At 40.2% G+C, this 19481-nt stretch overlaps 1 protein-coding gene across 5 annotated transcripts in view; it reads left to right on the top strand.

Annotated features, from left to right (window-relative positions):
• ubr2 (ubiquitin protein ligase E3 component n-recognin 2) overlaps positions 1 to 19481 on the top strand; it is a 222762-nt gene that overhangs the window by 44868 nt on the left and 158413 nt on the right. For all 5 annotated transcript variants that reach the window (XM_059985777.1, XM_059985778.1, XM_059985779.1 and 2 more), the window contains 5 exons: positions 5335 to 5594; positions 7411 to 7489; positions 8786 to 8896; positions 14756 to 14886; positions 18471 to 18609. In XM_059985777.1, coding sequence (XP_059841760.1) covers positions 5335 to 5594; positions 7411 to 7489; positions 8786 to 8896; positions 14756 to 14886; positions 18471 to 18609 — 720 coding nt within the window. The remainder of the gene's footprint in view (positions 1 to 5334; positions 5595 to 7410; positions 7490 to 8785; positions 8897 to 14755; positions 14887 to 18470; positions 18610 to 19481) is intronic.

Here is a 19481-nt window from a genome sequence, read left to right as displayed (position 1 = left end):
GTCCTATACAGCTGCAACATTACCTCTTGGCTCTTAAATTCAATCCCACAATTGATGAAGGCCAATACACTGTTTGCCGTCTTAACCACAGAGTCAACCTGCATAGCAGCTTTGAGTGTCCTATGGACTTGGACCCAAGATCCATCTGATCTTCCACACTACCAAGAGTCTTACCATTAATGCTATATTCCACCATCACATTTGAGCTATCTCATGAATCACCTCACACTTATCTGGCTTGAACTCCATCTGCCACTTCTAAGCCCAGTTTTGCATCCTATCAATGTCCTGTTGTAACCTCTGACAGCCCTCCACACTATCCACAACACACCCAGTCTTTGCGTCATCAGCAAATTTACTAACCCATCCCTCCACTTCCTCATCCAGGTCATTTATAAACATCACAAGGAGTAGGAGTCCCAGAACAGATCCCTGAGGCACACCACTGGTCACTGGCCTCCATGCAGAATATGTGACCTGTCTACAACCACTCTTTGCCTTCTGTGGGCAAGCCAGTTCAGGATTCACAAAGCAATGTCCCTTGGATCCCATGCCTCTTTACTTTCTCAATAAGCCTTGCATGGGGTACCTTATCAAATGCCTTGCTAAAATCCATATACACTGCATCTACTGCTCTACCTTCATCAATGTGCTTAGTCAATCCTCAAAAAATTAAATCAGGCTCGTAAGGCACGACCTTCCTTTGACAAAGCCATGCTGACTATTCCTGATCATATTATGCCTCTCCAAATGTTCATAAATCTTGCCTCTCAGGATCTTCTCCATTGATTTACCAACCACCAAAGTAAGACTCCCTGGTCTATAATTTCCTGGGCTATCCCTACTCACTTTCTTGAACAAGGGAACAACATCTGCAATCCTCCAATCCTCTGGATCCTCACCCATCCTCATTGATGATGCAAAGATCATTGTCAGAGGCTCAGCAATCTCCTCCCTCACTTCCCACAGTAGCCTGGGGTACATCCCGTCTTGTCCCGGTGACTTATCCAACTTGATGCTTTCCAAAAGCTCCTGTACATCCTCTTCCTTAATATCTACATTCTCAAGCTTTTCAGTCCACTGCAAGTCATTCCTACAATCGCCAAGATCCTTTTCCGTAGTGAATACTGAAGCAAAGTATTATTTAAGTACCTCTGCTATTTCCTCTGGTTCCATACACACTTTCCCATTGTCACACTTGATTGGTCCTATTCTCTCACGTCTTATCCTCTTGCTCTTCAGAGACTTGTAGAATGCTTTAGGGTTTTCCTTAATCCTGTCTGCTAAAGCCTTCTCATGATCCCTTCTGGCTCTCCTAATTTCATTCTTAAGCTCCTTCCTGCTAGCCTTATAATCTTCTAGATCTCTATCATCACCTAGTTTTTTGAACCCTTCGTAAGCTCTTCTTTTCTTCTTGACTAGATTTACAACAGCCTTTGTGCTCCATGGATCTTGTACCCTGCTATCCTTTCCATGTCTCATTGGAACATACCTACTCAGAACCCCAGGCAAATATCCCCTGAACATTTGCCATATTTATTTGGTACATTTCCCTGAGAACATCTGTTCCCAATTTATGCTTCCAGGTTCCTGCCTGATAGCCTCATGGTTCCCCTTACTCCAATTAAGCGTTTCCCTAACTTGTCTGTTCCTATCCCTCTCCAATGCTATGGTAAAGGAGATAGAATTGTGATCATTATCTCCAAAATGCTCTCTCACTGAGAGACCTGACACCTGACCAGGTCAATTTCCCAATACCAGATCAAGTGTAGCCTCTCTTCTTGTCGGCTTATCTACATATTGTGTCAAGAGACCTTCCTGAACACACAGAGCAAACTCCACCCCATCTAAACCCCTCACCCTAGTGATTTGCCAGTCAATATTTAGGAAATTAAAATCTCCCACCACAACAACCCTGTTATTATTACTTCTTTCCAGAATGTCTCCTTATCTACTCTTCAATGTCCCTGTTCCTATTGGTTGGTCTATAAAAAACACACAGTAGAGTTAATGACCCCTTCCTGTTCCTAACTTCCACCCATAGAGACTTTGTAGACAACCCATCCATGAGTTCCCCCCTTTCTGCAGCCACAACACTATCTCTGATCAACAGTACCATGCCTGCACCTCTTTTGCCTCCCTGCCAATCTTTTCTGAAACATCTAAAGCCTGGCACTTGAAGTAGCCATTCCTGTCCCTGAATCATCCAAGTCTCTGTAATGGCCACAACATCATAGCTCCAAGTGCTGATCCACGCTCTAAGCTCATCTTCTTCATTCATGATACTCATCGCATTAAGATAGACACATCTCAAACCATTGGATTGAGCACATCCCTTCTCTATCACCTGCCTATCCTCCCTTTTGCACTGTCTCCAAACTTTCTCTATTTGTGAGCCAACCTCCCTTTCCTCTGTCACTTCAGTTTCATTCCCAACACCCTCCCAGCAATTCTCGTTTAAACTCTCCCCAATAGCCTTAGCAAACCTTCCCACCAGGATATTGGTTCCCCTCAGATTCAAGTGCAACCCATCATGTTTATACAGGTCACACCTGCCCTAGAACAGGTCCCAACGAGCCAGAAATCTGAATCTCTGCCTCCTGCTCCACTCCCTCATCCTACTTTTGTTTCCTAGTCCTCTTGAAATGAATGTTAACATTACATTAGCCTTCCTGACTACCAACTCAATCTGCAAATTAACCTTTAGCGAATCTTGCTCATGGACTCCCAAGTCCCTTTGCACCACAGATTTTTGAATTTTCTCTCCATTTAGAAAATAGTGTACATTTTACTTTATTCTATCAAAGTGCATGACTATACACTTCCAGATAATGCATTCCATCTGTCACTTCTTTGCCCACTCTCATAATCTAAGTCCTTCTGTAGCCTCTCTACTTCCTCAAAATTACCAGGCCCTCCACTTGGCTCTTTTTGTATCATCTGCAAACTTTTCCACAAAGCCATCAATTCCATCATCCAAGTCATTGACATAGAACAGAAGAAGAAATGGTCCTAACACAGAACTTTGTGGAACACCACAAGTCACCGGCAGCCAACTAGAAAAGGGTCCCTTTAATCCCATTCCTTGCCTCCTGCCATTCAGGCACTGCATTATCCATGCTAGTATCTATCCTGTAATACCATGGGCTCTTAACTTGTGACATCTTGTCAAAGGCCTTCTGAAAATCCAGTGATTCTCCTGTCTATCCTGCTTGTTATTTCTTCAAAGAATATAACAGATTTGTCAGGCAAGATTTCCCTTAAGTTAAACCATGCTGACTATGGTCTATTTTTATCATGTACCTCCAAGTACCCTGAAACCACATCCTTAAAAATTGACTTCAGCATCATCCCAACCATTGAGGTAGACTAACAGGTCTATAATTTTCTTTCTGATGTCTCTCTCCCTTCTTGAAGAGTGGTATCATTTGCAATTTTTCATTCCTCTGGAGCCATGCCAGTATCACTGGAAGATCATTACCGATGCTTCCACAATCTCTTCAGCCACCTCTTTCAGAACCGTGAATTGTATACCAATTAGTCCAAGTGACTTACCTATCTTCAGACATTTCAGTTTCCCAAAAACTTTCTCCCTTGTAATGGTAATTTCACATTCTTCTGCCCCCTGACTTTCTTGAACTTCCAGCATACTGTTAGTGTCTTCCACAGTGAAGATTGATGCAAAATACTTAATCAGTTCATCCATCATTTCCTTATCTTCCACTACTACTACTACTCCAGCAGAGTTTTCCAGCAGTCCGATATCTGTTTTCACCTCTTTTACACTTTTATGTAATGGTATGAGAATGACATTTCTTGGTTGGCCTTTTGGTTGCAGCAGTAAGTAAGCATACTTACAGAAGGTTTTTTGTGTTTGGATGACTTCCTAAGCTTGAGAGAAGGGAACATTTAATTAGGGTTCTTACTATTAGTCAGTGAACAAGTGGTCTTGTAGGATGCACATATCTGTAGCTGTAAAATGAGATTTGAATAATTTATCATGTTTATTCTTCTGATACCCATGGTCTAGTTTTCATCCTGGATAATATATTTGTGTTTATAAGGCATTGAATGCCAGGGAGTAAACATTTTAAAACAAAACTGCAGAAGCTGGAAGTTTTAAAGAACAAACCATACCATACTCGGCAGATCATGGTAATTGGTGTGGGAAGGGAGACATTGTCAACATTTTAGTTAACACTTCAGAACTGAAAGAGTGATAGACAAGCTTGTAAAGCTGCAGGGATTTAGGGATGGAGATGTCTGGGTCAAACAGGAGTGTCATGGGGCTAAGCTGTAAATAAGATTATCTGGACGATGTAAATGGGAGCAGTAAGCGAGTGAAATAATAGTCAGAAGAATCTAGAAAAGCATACAATATGGGAACTGAAAAATGCAAAGCCAGAGGATATGCCCAGTTGGTCAGCTGGGTATATTCTCCACTCCCCAAGATGATAAAAGAGAAAGGAAGCTAACAAAAACTGAGCTAATATCAAAACTGGATGACTGATACAGACAAATGAATCACTTTACTTGAAGTTATATAATTGAGTCTTTTTTTGTTATTTTTGCCTCTTTTCACTCTGCAATTGTTCCCATTCACTCATTGAGCAGAGAGACTGGGTAAGCTTGTTTAAATATTTTAAGTTGTTCAATCATGGTTACATTTTTGTTATTTTTTTATTTAATATTTCATTTCTTATAATATTTGAGCATTGATGACAAAAGCATTTAGTTCTTCACAGATTTGATAATTGGCTGAGCCTGAGAGTGACATGACATTTGGAAGAGATTTTTCATTGTCAGAGTTTATGCTAAATGTGAGAAAGGAGCTACAATTTGAAATGCACTTCCTTAATAAGACAGATACATGCAAAATAGTTTTAAAAAGGTAATTGGCCAAATAATTGAAGTAGAAAAGTTGCAGGGCTTTGGAGAAGAGAACAGGGTAGTGGAGTAATCTGGATTCTTATTCAGAAGTAGTAATGCAAGCTCAGTGGCTAAATAGACTTGTATGATAAATGTTCAGCAATTCTGTGATTTAACTGAATGCCTTCACCTCAGAGAAGCTTATACATAAAGGTGTAATTAGATAAATTGGGTTGAGGATTGGGCCATTATTCTTATTGCAGGCAAACAATAACCTTTTCACCTTGACCTTTTCAACAGAGCTGATCTCAAATTTATTGACGTTATATAGTTAGTACATTTGTATTGAAAATTGTAAGTGCATGTTTCTTCATTATTGATAGTATTTTACAAAATAATATTGTAGTTGAATAGTTTTTAATTTTTTTTGCAAAAATTAAATATATTTGACACTTTTCTTCTTAGAACTGGCTTCAAGCAACAGATTTGACTAAGGATGTGTACCATCATCTTGCCTATTTCGTACCAAAGATTTATTGCAGAGACTCGAACCCTAATCCACTGAATGAAGAAGTGTTAGCTCAGCATATTCTTTTGGGACCAATGGAATGGTACCTGTGTGGAGAGGATCCAGCTGTGGGAATGATTAAACTTGAAAAGGCAAATAAGTCATCACAGCTTTGTGGACGTGTTTTCAAAATTGGGGAGCCTACCTATTCTTGCAGGTATCAAAATTGCAACAGTTAAATTCTCTATAATTTATACCCACTTGGACCATAAGACATGAGCAAAATTATGCCTTTTGATTTATTAAGTATGTGCTACCATGTGGTATTATGAGAATTGTTTGAACAGAAGAAATCACACTCTCAGGAATGTTTAATTTCATTAATTTTTTTCTGCACTTTAAGTTAACTGAGAAGGAATGGGAACCTGCTGAATATTTTCAGAGTTTTTTTTGTTGAGCCATATTTCATTATTTGCTGTGATATTTTTAGCATTTTTGTGTAAGTTTTTTCCATTTATGGACAGTTATGCTTTGGTGCATGTTTCCCTTACTTGATATACTGAGGCTAAATCTGCAATGAAAATTATGCTCAAGTTCCAAAGATATGCAAGTTCTGATAAACTATGCTCAGTTTTTCCCTTAAGTTTTCTGCAACCTACAGTAAATGTTATGAATTGAAGAAAACAAACAAAAGCTTTACTGAAGAAAAATTGTCTTTGTCTTTTTGAAACACAGTTGACTTGCATTCTATAAAGTAGAAAAATGGGGGATGTGTATTGGTGAGGTGCCATTTCATGTAAAGTTTCTGTGATCTTTTTCTGACCTACTTTCTGACAATTACAATTTTTTTGTGAAATGAAAAATAGTCAAATGATAACATACTCCGTGACCTCCATTGGTGGTGGTCGACCGTGGATACTGCGCCTCTGGTAGTCACTGGGAGTGGCCTCTCCAGGGTGCAAGCCAGGGCAGAGTTGATATGGAGATCTGTCTGTTGCCCATGCAGTGGGACCCCTCTCCATGCTAATGACAGGTCCAAAGGAACGACAAAAGTCAATACAGTTTGGTGCCAGCAGCATCGCAGGAGTTGTCGGTGCTGGGTACAGCAGTCAGCTGCCTTCGGGACTCCAACTCCATATTTTTCCTCGGGGTTTGCTCCCAAAGCCTTTCCCATGAGCGGGTATAGCCACAAGGCAGCGGAGGTTTGAAATCGGAGTTTTCCCTCTGTGTCAACAACAATGCAAAAATTTAGTCAATCTGAACTCAAGTGGGACTTAAGAGACACATTCTTAATGCATTCAAATCATTCTCTGCTTGTTCTTAAGACGCCTTAAGATCTTAAGACGCTCTGCAATTTGACCTTAGACCTTTCCAATTTACCAACTGATGAATTGGTTTCGAGGGTTCATATCCTTGGATCAACGTGTAAGGGGCATCAGGAGCATATTTTCAGAGGGCTTGAACTAATTGCAGTTTGACAGTTAGTCTGTCTCACCACCTTCGTCCATATAGCCACAATGTCTTGTGTATCATAGTATGCTGCTCCTATGCCATCCAAAGTCATGCGGTCTTCTGGAAGACTTGTTAAATTGGTTGTGCCAAAGCATGATTGAATTAATTTTGCTTGATATTAAAGTGTCAATTAGACCAAAATAAAAAATATTCACTTTGAAACTGCACACCAGTCGGGTGATTAATGGCCCCCAAGAGGGAGAGTCAAGAAAATGCGGAATATTATACACAGTAAGAATCTCCATGTGGTATGGCGGCAAGAAAATTGATTTTCATGTTGCAAACATTGGAATCTTCTTCTGGAATTTTTTAAGTTATGGTTTTCCACTTAACTGGGAGAATGATATATTCAATTGTATATGATCTGTAATTTATTTCAAAATGAGGTGTTAAATAGTGGTAAGGACTTTATAATCCTCCTCCTGTTAACATTATTCTGAGCCTTATTCTGGAAGAAAAGATTTTTTATATAAAATGTCCATGATGTCCAAGCCTAACCTGTTATTATCTTATTATTGAAGGGACTGTGCAGTAGATCCAACCTGTGTGCTGTGCATGGAATGCTTCTTGAACAGCGTGCATAGAGAACATAGATATAGGGTAGGCTGTTCTATTTTAGTTTCACTATATTTTGTACAATTGTAACCTTAATTGAAGCATAACGTGAAGCTTTAGGTTTGCTTGACAACATAATAGATGTTGTATATTAGCTATTTAATGCATTGAAAATCTGTTGAACTTTTCCACAATGTGGATGAATAAGAAGCCATTAACTGAGGAAAAATTTTGTATTTGATTGCTGAATTGTGTGACATCATAGCTTATGTAATGCAGCCAATATGTTTTTGGAATGGATCACTGAGAGAGATGTTGGAGTTCCACTTCTTCATGATCAGGTATTGAACAGCGAGGTAGATCGCAAAGATTGAATTTGGGATTAAGTATTGAAAGGGTTAGGATTTCAAGAGCATATCTCATTGCTGTTCTCTTTATTGCTTTCTCCATATTTCTATCCCACTGTTATTTTCCCTCACAGTCTTCATTTTATTAATTCCCAGAAAATCCAGAACTCTGCAAACTGTTAACAGATTGTTTATGTTGAAGCCACAGCTCAGCGCATGTGTTCCAATCACTTATGTTCTCCTTGTGTACTGTCTTCTGTGACTCATCTGCTTTGGCAGTTTGCTTGGAGTTCCCATGCTTTGTTACTAGTAATCCAAGTTTTGACTTCATTTGAGTTGAAAACTATAGTTGAAATGTATTATTACAACAGAAATTGCTGGAAATTTTAAGCTGATCTGGCAGCAGCTGCAACAAGAAAACTGAGCTAATATTTCATGCCATTGACCTTTCTCAGAATTAATTATTAGTAACTATGTACCAATATATGTTCATGATGTTTCAAGATGACCTTGAATCATCATGAACATGTAATGATAATTTAAATAATTTTGTTAGCATTAATAAAATGGAATTTTTATGATCTGAAACATAGAGACATTCTCTCTCCACAAATCCATCTGTATCAGTTTTCTCCATTAATTGCTCAAGGTTTGTTGCTTTTTTCACCACCTTTAAAAGCCTTGAAGATCATTTTTGAGATGTAGGTTTTTTACTTTCCCTTCGAATTTTCTCCCGTGAGGTTTATTGAGTGGTAGATTAATCAAAATAATCAAGGAATTTGGGAGATTTTGTTAAAAGTGGCAACATAAATATTTTTACAAAGTACAGTATAAAGTTAGATTGTGTTGCTTTTTTCTGCTAAATTGAGGGCTTATGATTGAGACCAGAAAAACAATTGTGCTATTTAAAATCAGTTAGAAGTGGTGGCAAGAATTTCTATTTGCCTTCCATTTCCTTGAATTAGTTTTCCTGTTTCCTAACTATTTGATCTAGATGACAACATCAGGTGGAGGTGGTTTCTGTGACTGCGGAGACACTGAGGCTTGGAAACAAGGTCCATATTGTCGAAACCATGAACCGTCTAGCTCTGAGGCACTGGAGGAGGTATGTGTTTTGCCTCAGAATCTCATAAATTTGCAACCTATTAGATCATCATTTTATTTTGTAAGATCATCCTTGGTTCATTCTGTGCAAATATCCCATTTTTGCAACCTATTTTATTTCCATCTAAATTGTATAATACTCCCAGTTGTTGCTGGATCAAGTTCTTGTTTAAATTCTGAAGTTTTGTTCTGTGTGTTTTTAAAAGTCATTATGTTTGTTGTTTACAGCTGGCTTTGACAACTCATAAGATCAACTTGTGCAGTCCTGCAGTCTTAATGATGTATTTATTATTTAATTCTGTCACTTTTCCCAAAAATCACTTACTTAGATTTATTTACATTTGCATGCACCTAGCACCTGTCTACTTATTAACTGATCTGTATCTTTCTTCAGCATTCTTCTTGCAAATTGCCCTTTTTTAGTTACAGTAAGTTTCACTGAATGCAATGAGAAACTACTTAGAACAGATAATCTGGGTTCTTTCCTCTCTACCAAGAACATTCTATTTGATTGGGTTGTTTCAATTAAGATCCTATAAAATGTCTTTCCAGATGTTACTTGAAATTCAAGTGTAAGTAGACTTCCTGGAAAGTATTAGCTATCATGTAACTAGATCTTGCTATTGGTACACTTTAATGAAGATGGGTGGTTCCTAGTTTCCACAGACTTCGTGGCCCAAAGAGTACATTTCCGTGCTCTGATTGTATGACTTAACAAAATCATATTTTCAGTACTTTAATGATTTTATTATAAATAGATGTGGGATTAGAGATTTGTAAGTTAAGGGAGATCAATGAAGAAATATCAAAGGGCTTTTCCCTTCAGACCTGCCATTAACTGCTGCCATTGCTCTGATGCTGAAAAGGATTTGAATAAATGGTGTGATTGAAAATCAACTAAGTTAGTAAGCTAACACGAGGAAATCTGCAGATGCTGGAAATTCAAGCAACACACAGAAATTGCTGGTGGAACACAGCAGGCCAGGCAGCATCTATAGGGAGAAGCACTGTCAACATTTTGGGCTGAGACCCTTCGTCAGGACTAACTGAAAGGAAAGATAGTAAGAGATTAGAAAGTAGGAGGGGGAAATGCAAAATGATAGGAGAAGACCGGAGGTGGTGGGATGATGCTGAGAGTCAGAAAGGTGATTTGTAAAAGGGATAAGGGAGAGGATAATGGGACGGGAGGTCTAGGAGAAAGAAAGAGGGGGTGCACCAGAGGGAGATGGAGAACAGGCAGAGTGATTGGCAGAGAGAGAGGAAAAAAAGAGGAAGGGGAGAAAAACTAGATAAATCAGGGATGGGTTAAGAAGGGGAGGAGGGGCATTAACGGAAGTTAGAGAAGTCAATGTTCATGCCATCAGGTTGGAGGCTACCCAGCCGGTATATAAGGTGGTGTTCTTCCAACCTGAGTGTGGCCTCATCTTGATAGTAGAGGAGGCCATGGATAGACATATCAGAATGGGAATGGGATGTGGAATTAAAAGGTGTGGCCACTGGGAGATCCTGCTTTCTCTGGTGGACAGAGCATAGGTGTTCAGCGAAACGGTCTCCCAGTCTGTGTCGTGTCTCACCAATATATAAAAGGCTGCACCGGGAGCACCGGACACAGTATACCACACCAGCTGACACACAGTGAAGTGTCGCCTCACCTGGAAGGACTGTCTGGGGCTCTGAATGGTGGTGAGGGAGGAAGTGTAAGGGCAGGTGTAGCACTTGTTCCGCTTACACGGGTAAGTGCCAGGAGGGAGATCGGTGGGAAGGGATAGACAATAGGTGCAGAAGTAGACCATTTGGCCCTTCGAGCCTGCACTGCCATTCTGAGATCATGGCTGATCACCTACTATCAATACCCGGTTCCTGCCTTGTCCCCATATCCATTGATTCCCCTATCCATAAGATACCTATCTAGCTACTTCTTGACAGCATCCAGAGAATTGGCCTCCACTGCCTTCTGAGGCAGTGCATTCCAGACCCCCACAACTCTCTGGGAGAAGAAGTTTTTCCTTAACTCTGTCCTAAATGACCTACTCCTTATTCTCAAACCATGCCCTCTGGTACTGGCCTCTCCCAGCATATGGAACATATTTCCTGCCTCTATCTTGTCCAATCCCTTAATAATCTTATATGTTGCAATCAGATCCCCTCTCAATCTCCTTAATTCCAGCATGTACAAGCCCAGTCTCTCTAACCTCTCTGTGTAAGACAGTCCAGACATCCCAGGAATTAACCTCGTGAATCTACGCTGCACTTCCTCTACAACCAGGATGTCCTTCCTTAACCCTGGAGACCAAAACTGTACTCAATACTCCAAGTGTGGTCTCACCAGGGCCCTGTACAAATGCAAAAGGATTTCCTTCCTCTTGTACTCAATTCCCTTTGTAATAAAGGCCAACATTCCAGTAGCCTTCTTCACTGCCTGCTGCACTTGCTCATTCACCTTCAGTGACTGATGAACAAGGACTCCTAGATCTCTTTGTATTGCTCACTTACCTAACTCTACACCGTTCAGATAATAATCTGCTTTCCTGTTCTTACTCCCAAAGTGGATAACCTCACACTTATTCACATTAAACGTCATCTGCCAAGTATCTGCCCACTCACTCAGCCTATCCAAGTCACCCTGAATTCTCCTAACATCCTCATCATATGTCACACTGCCACCCAGCTTAGTATCATCAGCAAACTTGCTGATGTTATTCTCAATGCCTTCATCTAAATCATTGATGTAAATCGTAAACAGCTGTGGTCCCAATACCGAGCCCTGTGGCACCCCACTAGTCACCACCTGCCATTCCAAGAAACACCCATTCACTGTTACCCTTTACTTTCTATCTGCCAATTAGTTTTCAATCCATGTCAATATCTTCCCCCAATGGCATGAGCTGTGATTTTACCCACCAATGTCCTATGTGGGACCTTATCAAATGCATTTTGAAAATCGAGGTACACTACATCCACTGGATCTCCCTTGTCTAAATTCCTGGTTACATCCTCGAAAAACTCCCAATAGATTAATCAAGCATGATTTGCCCTTAGTAAATCCATGCTGGCTCGGCCCAATCCTATCACTGCTATCTAGTCATGCCACTATTTCATCTTTAATAATGGACTCTAGCATCTTCCCCACTACTGATGTTAGGCTGACAGGACGATAGTTCTCTGTTTTCTCCCTCCCTCCTTTCTTAAAAAGTGGAATAACATTAGCCATTCTTCAATCCTTAGGAACTGATCCTGAATCTAAGGAACATTGGAAAATGATTACCAATGCATCCGCAATCTCCAGAGCCACCTCCTTTAGTACCCTAGAATGCAGACCATCTGGACCTGGGGATTTGTCAGCCTTCAGTCCCATCAGTCTACTCATCACTGTTTCCTTCCTAATGTCAATCTGTTTCATTTCCTCTGTTACCCTATGTCCTTGGCCCATCCATACATCTGGGAGATCGCTTGTGTCTTCCCTAGTGAAGACAGATCTAAAGTACTTATTAAATTCTGGGGGGTGGGGGGACGAATGGACGAGGGAGTCGCGTAGGGAGCGATCCCTGCGGAAAGCAGAAAGGGGGGGTAAGGGAAAGATGTGCTTGGTAGTGGGATCCCGTTGGAGGTGGCAGAAGTTACGGAGAAGTATATGTTGGACCTGGAGGCTGGTGGGGTGGTAGGTGAGGACAAGGTGAACTCTATCCTGAGTGGGGTGGCAGATGGATGGGGTGAGAGCAGATGTGTGGGGAATGGGAGAGATGGGTTTGAGAGCAGAGTTGATGGTGGAAGAAGGGAAGCCTCTTTGTTTAAAAAAGGAAGACATTTCCTTCGTCCTAGAATGAAAAGCCTCATCCTGAGAGCAGGTGCGGTGGAGACGGAGGAATTGCGAGAAGGGGGAAGCATTTTTGCAAGAGACAGGGTGGGAAGAGGAATAGTCCAAGTAGCTGTGAGAGTCAGTAGGCTTATAGTAGATATCAGTAGATAAGCTGTCTCCAGGGATGGAGACAGAAAGATCAAGATAGGGGAGAGAGGTGTCAGAAATGGACCAGGTAAATTTGAGGGCAGGGTGAAAGTTGGAGGCAAAGTTAATGAAGTCAACGAGCTCAGCATGCGTACAGGAGGCAGCGGCAATGCAGTTGTCGATGTAGCGAAGGAAAAGAGGGGGATGGATACCAGTATAGGCTAGTAAGCTGTTGTTGTTTGAAGAGCACCTTCCAACTAAGTAGTCTGTAATCTATTGGTATGAAGGTTGAATATCAAGCAGCAGTAAATCAAGGCAATTGGATTTGCTGTGTTGTCTAGAAGATGTTCTGCCACTCACCCAAGAGGCTTCTTCAGTTCTGATCCATGATGGGTAGTTTTCCGGCTTATAAACTCTGTGAGTTGTTTAAAGGTACAGCAATCAGGTGAGGGTTGTTAAGAATCGTAGAGGTAATGAAAGGGTCATTAGTCTAATCTTTGCATAAAGGGAGGTGTGTGTGGAGATGCTGGGGTGGAGATGTTTGGACTGCATTGTAAGTCGCTGTTAGGTGGTGTCATACCCCAAACCTTCTGTTCAGGAATGGGTTTTCCAGCTTGACAAAGATGGTTTCTTTAACCCCTGCTTCAAACTACTTGTCCTCCTGAAGGTTGAGGCTTCCAATTTCAGGTCACCCTTGCCTTGCAATTCACCTTTAGTCTTCAGTTTTGTTCTTTTTTTCATAGGCACTTCCAGCTCCTCTTCCCCCATTTGGTTCGAACTATCTTTAACTCTTTCTCTCCCAGTATGGTTGTTTCCATTATCAACTTCCTTATTTTTAAGATTCCATACCTGTGGTCTTCGTGTCCCAGCTTATCACTATTCAGTAGCTGTCTCCACGTACACTCTCCCTTCCTTTCGCATGGTCCTGTCTGATTTTTATTCATGGACTGCTGTCACTTTTTGCCATCTTCATCCCTCCACATGGGTCCTCTGTCTATTGTCCTCAACCTCTTCTCAGTCAATCCTTCCTGATTTCATTTTTATAGTGGCTTCCTTCCCACTCCACTGTGTCCCGATGCAGGATCTTGATCAGATACTTAGTTCTTTTCTTTCGTTAGATGCTACAGGGCCCCACTGAGTTAGTATTTACTCTAGATTTCAGATTCAATTTTATTTAAGCATTGAAATCTACAGTGAAATGTGTTATTAGAAGTAACAATCAACATAACCTAAGGATGTGCTGGGACTACCCATAAGTATTGGCACATTCTGGTGCCAATGTAGTGTGCTCACACTGCTTGGCTGAACAAGACAGAACACAAGCAACAAAACTACACACATGCACACACACACACCCAGTCCTTCAGTGCTGTGATAGTCCTCTGATCCTCCAGTCTGCAGATACCAGGCTTCGGCTGTCAGGAATTGACTTTCAGACTTGCAATCAACCTTTGAACTTTGGTCACTTCTTCCAGACAGGCCAATGATGGGACTCCAGGCCTTTAACTCCAAGCTCACTGACTCACTGGCCATGTACCACCTGTACACACAGACATCCAATCCCATGACCCACCAACCTGGGTCAACCCAACATTCACACTTCCATGTCACTGGCCTTAGAGTGCGGAATGGAGGTGCGGCCTGACCTTTAAATCCTGTACATCCGTGCTGACTCCTAACTTTGCCATCTGTCGCCAAAACCATCCAGCATCTGTTGGTCTCTATGTTTTCACTTGCAAGCTTATGTAACAAATAGAAGAGCTTTTCTTGGAATCAAAAAACAGTTGTAAAACAACTCTTTCATCCCCTGTTAAAGTTCTTAACATGTTAGAATACATTTTTGTTTGCCTTGTAATTCTTGTGCTTTGATAATGCATTTGGATTGAGTTAAACTTTAATTCACTCTTCTGTTCTTAGGATCCTCTGGCACATTTATCTGAGGACATGATTGGACGTGCCTATAATATTTTTGCAATTGTATTCAAGTATGCGGTAGATATGCTAACATGGGTAGAGGAAGATAGTCTACCTTCTGGATTAGAACCCCTGTAAGTATTAATAATAAATGTAAATGCGTTAAGATGAGTTGATGTAGAATTGCAGTGAAAAGCTGGTTTGAAAATTACTGCTTTTTATATTTTTGCTTTTCTGTGTGCCACCTTAAGAGTTCTTTCATCTATTTGCCTGTATTCCCCTATTTTGTTTGATGCAGCCAAGGAAGCTCAACAGCACTTCTCCTTTCTTAGAAGGCGAGAAGCAAGTCGTCAAGTCACTTTTATTGTCATTTTGACCATAACTGCTATGTACAGTACATAGTAAAAATGAGACAACATTTTTCAGGACCATGGTGTTGCATGACACAGTACAAAAACTTGACTGAACCATGTAAAAAACAACTACACTGGACTACAGACCTACCCAGGACTGCATAAAGTGTACAAAACAGTGCAGGCATTACAATAAATAATAACCAGGACAATAGGGCAGTAAGGTGTCAGTCCAGGCTCTGGGTATGAAGAAGTCTGATAGCTTGGGGAAGAAACTGTTCCATAGTCTGGTCATGAGAGCCCAAATTGAGAGCCTTTTCACAGACGGCAGGAGGGAGAAGAGTTTGTTTGAGGGGTGCATGGGATCCTTCAAAATGCTGTTTGCTTTGTTCACTTTAACCCTCACCAGTTTCTAGCAATACACCGTGGAAAGCATCCTTTCTGAGTGCATTACGGTCACTACACTACTGGTGACTGCAAGTTGTGGATAGAGCTCAGTATATTACAAAATCTAGCCACCCTAGATATCCTTTCTTCTTTCCCCTCCAATCAGGCAGAAGATAAAAAAGCCTGAAAACACATACCTCAAGGAAGATTCTATCCTGATGCCACAGGAATATTACATGTTTTCCTCATATGAAAAGATAAATTCTTGATCTCCCAATTTACCTCATTGTGACCTTGCATCTTACTGTGGTTCGCACTCTCTTGTTATACTACTGCAGTGTATGGTTGTAGTGACCTGTAATGGATGACTGCTAATTGTTTAGTAAGGATATTGTGTACATGAGAATAATGAACTATTTGACTAATTTACCCATTATAAGCTAACCTTTATGTATTTCAGTGCTGCTGGTTCACATGTTGTCACAGGACTGAAAGGTGTTTGTCCAACTGCAACAAACATCCAGACCCTCTACTCTTGACTAGTTATTTATCCTTGTAAGACAATTGGACTGAAGCAAATTACAATTCATCTATTTGAATGTTGATTAAAACTAAATTTCAGTTTTTATTGGACGTCATGTTGTAATTGAAATCTGCTGGTGGGCTAACTAATGTAAACATCACATCTTTTTTTTCATCTTGCCGTCTTCAGAAAATTCGTGACATCAGTTACTGTGTCTGGTTTCTTTTCTGTTACCAACAGTTTGCTAAACCATACCAAACACAAGTTAGCTGAGTTGAAAACAGCGTTGCAACTCTGCTGGTTTATTTCTTTCCTCAATGCTCATCAGTGAGGGCTGAAAATGTGACTCACTCAGTTTCTTTGTGGCCCACACTCTCCATGCCCTTCTTTCTTAATTTCACTCTAGATGTTTACTGAAGTTATGAACTTAGCTGGACCATTGACAGCTTTAGTAATCTTCAGGTAATCATCAACGTATTGTGTATTTGCTTCGGTGCCTGATTAGTTATTGCTTATGCATTCAGAGTAGCTGTGGGTTTATGACAGTGGTGTTTCAAATGTTTTTCAAATGATTGACTGAATCCCAGCACAAGTTTTCAAGATGAATCACCATGTGAAATCTTGTATTCTTACCACAAAAGACACAGGAATAATCACTTTTTGATTACTCTGTATTTTTGTTCATGGATATGCGGCTTAAAACTGGGCATTTCAACTACAAAGAATTTCAGAATCCCTTTAAAGACTACATACAGCCTCTCAAAAATTGCTGGAACATAGAAGAAATTAGTAAATCTGTAAATGATTCTGGTTAATTAGGCCATCAGTTAATCGGGGCAGCTGCTTATTTGGGACAATTCTTAAAGAACAAAAACTAATCAAGAAAATAGCCTGGATTTTTTTGTTTATTTGGGACACTATGCCGCTTAATTGGGACAGGAGACTTGCAGGACATTTTCTGACTAGTGTCAGTGGCTGTTAGACACTATACCATGCTTAGAGCGAAGTTTTAAATAGTGTCAATTGTGTGTACTTGTGTTATATTATCCATTTGGGCCAATGGACACTGTTTCAAAGAGCTGTGATGTTTATTATTTTGACTTTCAAAAATTTTCAGGCCCTTACCAAGATGCTACGAAAAGATTTGATGCTAGCTGAAAAAAGTTACCTTTGGTGCCTGCACTGATTCTGTTCATTTTGTTACGAACCCCGTAACTGGGTTACTTACCAGCAAAGATAGAGACGTCAGTTGAAGTCTGATGATACTATTTTTAACAGTATTTATTAGTAAAAATACACAAAAATAATATCAATGCAAATATACAGATAATATACATCAATACTAAATCTAAAAGTGCAGGTATAATAATAATCAATAAGAAATGAGCTCTATCGTTGTCTAGGGGATAATGTATTGTCCGATGGAAATATATAGTTCATTCAGTTCATACAGGCTGCAGCCGTTGGGGACCGCTGTGTTGCAATTGTTGGAGAGAGAGAGAGATTTAGGAGAAAAACTTGCCGGCTTTCCTTTATGATTTCGATCCGTCAGGTGTCTCGTTGTCATGGCCGTTCAAGTGTGACCTCTCCTTTAGCTAAGCCATTCTTCCGTGGTGAGCTCACCACCCAGGCAAGGGAGGACGCACACGAGCCCCCACCGGCTTTTGCTATAAAATGCTGTCAAGGGATTTCTAGCATTTCTCCTGGTGCGTCTAAAGGGGTGTTCCCCAGATCCCTCTTTTATCCTTACTCACGGGGTCTCAGATGTCAATCAGGTTGGGATGATGCAATCCCTCAACTAGCCCACTGGTTGTCCCCTGAGGGGTTTCAATGAATAGTACAGTACTCAATACACAATTCCGTCTCCAAGAGACAATGGCAGTTATCAGTGGTTCCGTTCCGCTGATGTCAGGACACATTCCAAACCCTGTGTATTCTGGGTGTCTCTCTCTCATTTCCTGGGTCTCAGACCCGAAATAATAGCGATCTTGCGATTCTCAAAAAGGAGGGGGCGACTTTGTACCCTTCAGCCCCTCAGAGTTGCTTCACCTTCGTAACAATTTACAGTGAATCAGAAGAACACATCAGTGTTCACTGAATGAAATACTCCATCAATAACTATGAAAAACTAATACTCCCTTTATAGTACTGTAGTCATATTGTTAATGTTCTAATTTGTTCTGTATTTCATTTAAATACATAATTTGTTACTCAAATAGTAGTACGTCCTTTTTATACCTTTTTAATTAACTTTGTGTAATTGGGGCAGTTGCTTAATTGGGCCAAAATGGACTGGTCCCAATGTGTCCCAGTTAACTGGAATCCACTGTATTTTCCTTATGAAGAATTGTTTTTGCTTAGTAATTTGCTTTTTGTGTAAATTTTGAAATACTTGTTTATTTTCATCAAATAGGCCAAAAGACAACTTTAAACACAAATATTATTTTCTCTTTAGGGAAAAGGAAGATACTTATTATTGCATGCTGTTTAATGATGAAGTCCATACTTACGAGCAAGTGATTTACACCCTGCAGAAGGCTGTGAACTGTACACAGAAGGAAGCTGTCAGTTTTGCCACCACTGTGGATAGAGATGTGAGTTTAGGTTTTGGTGCTATTTGTTATCTCTGAGCTGCATGTTAGCATTTGCAATTGAAAAGTGTTAAAAATGTTGAACTGCAATTCGGTGCAGGAAGTTCAATAATAAAGCTGAACATTCAAAATAAATATTTGTTAAGTCTTTTGGTGCCAAAGCTGGAATGCTTCCATAGATGACAGAATAAATTAAAATGACGACTGCAACTCATTGAAATGTAGTAAAACAGCAATAATCCATTCTCCCGTTGCTTGACGTCCTGATAGTTTGATATGGCTCACTGGTGGCTGTTCCCTTTAAATTCACCCGGTCCTTGTTTTCCCCAATATCTTCAAACTCGTTGGATTTATGAGAAAGTTTTTGCACTGCTGTGCAATTTAAGGAGAAAATAAATTCAAAAGTATTGACTTATTAATGGAAATTACATCTTAGAATCTCAAATGTGCAATCCAACGCTACCAAAGTTCCAGATTAATTTGGTTTAGTTGACTGTCTTGTGTTCACTCATGGGACCTTATTCAGAGGGAATGATGAACTCCACTGGAGTTTATTTTATCCGCCTTTTACTTCCTACTCTAAATGTACTTTTATCATGGACTTTTAAAATACCAAACCAACAGAAAGTACTTCTAAGTCCAAGCTACATGTTATCTTTTTTCTGTGTCCAACTGTCTTGATATTTTAACTGAAGTTTGCAGCTCATCAAATGGGATGCCACAAAATACAAGCCGCATTCTGACATTATATAGCAGTGCAACATTTATATCTTCAGGTATAGTACTACAGAATCCAATACTCTGGAAAGGCACTCATGTTTTAATGTCTATTGGAAGTTCAATTTCTTGATCGATCCAAAATAAAATCTAAGTTA

This window comes from Hypanus sabinus, chromosome 12 (assembly GCF_030144855.1).
Source record: "Hypanus sabinus isolate sHypSab1 chromosome 12, sHypSab1.hap1, whole genome shotgun sequence".
NCBI lineage: Eukaryota > Metazoa > Chordata > Chondrichthyes > Myliobatiformes > Dasyatidae > Hypanus > Hypanus sabinus.
Note: the sequence above shows the minus strand (reverse complement) of the source record. Positions and strands in the feature narration are given on the sequence as shown.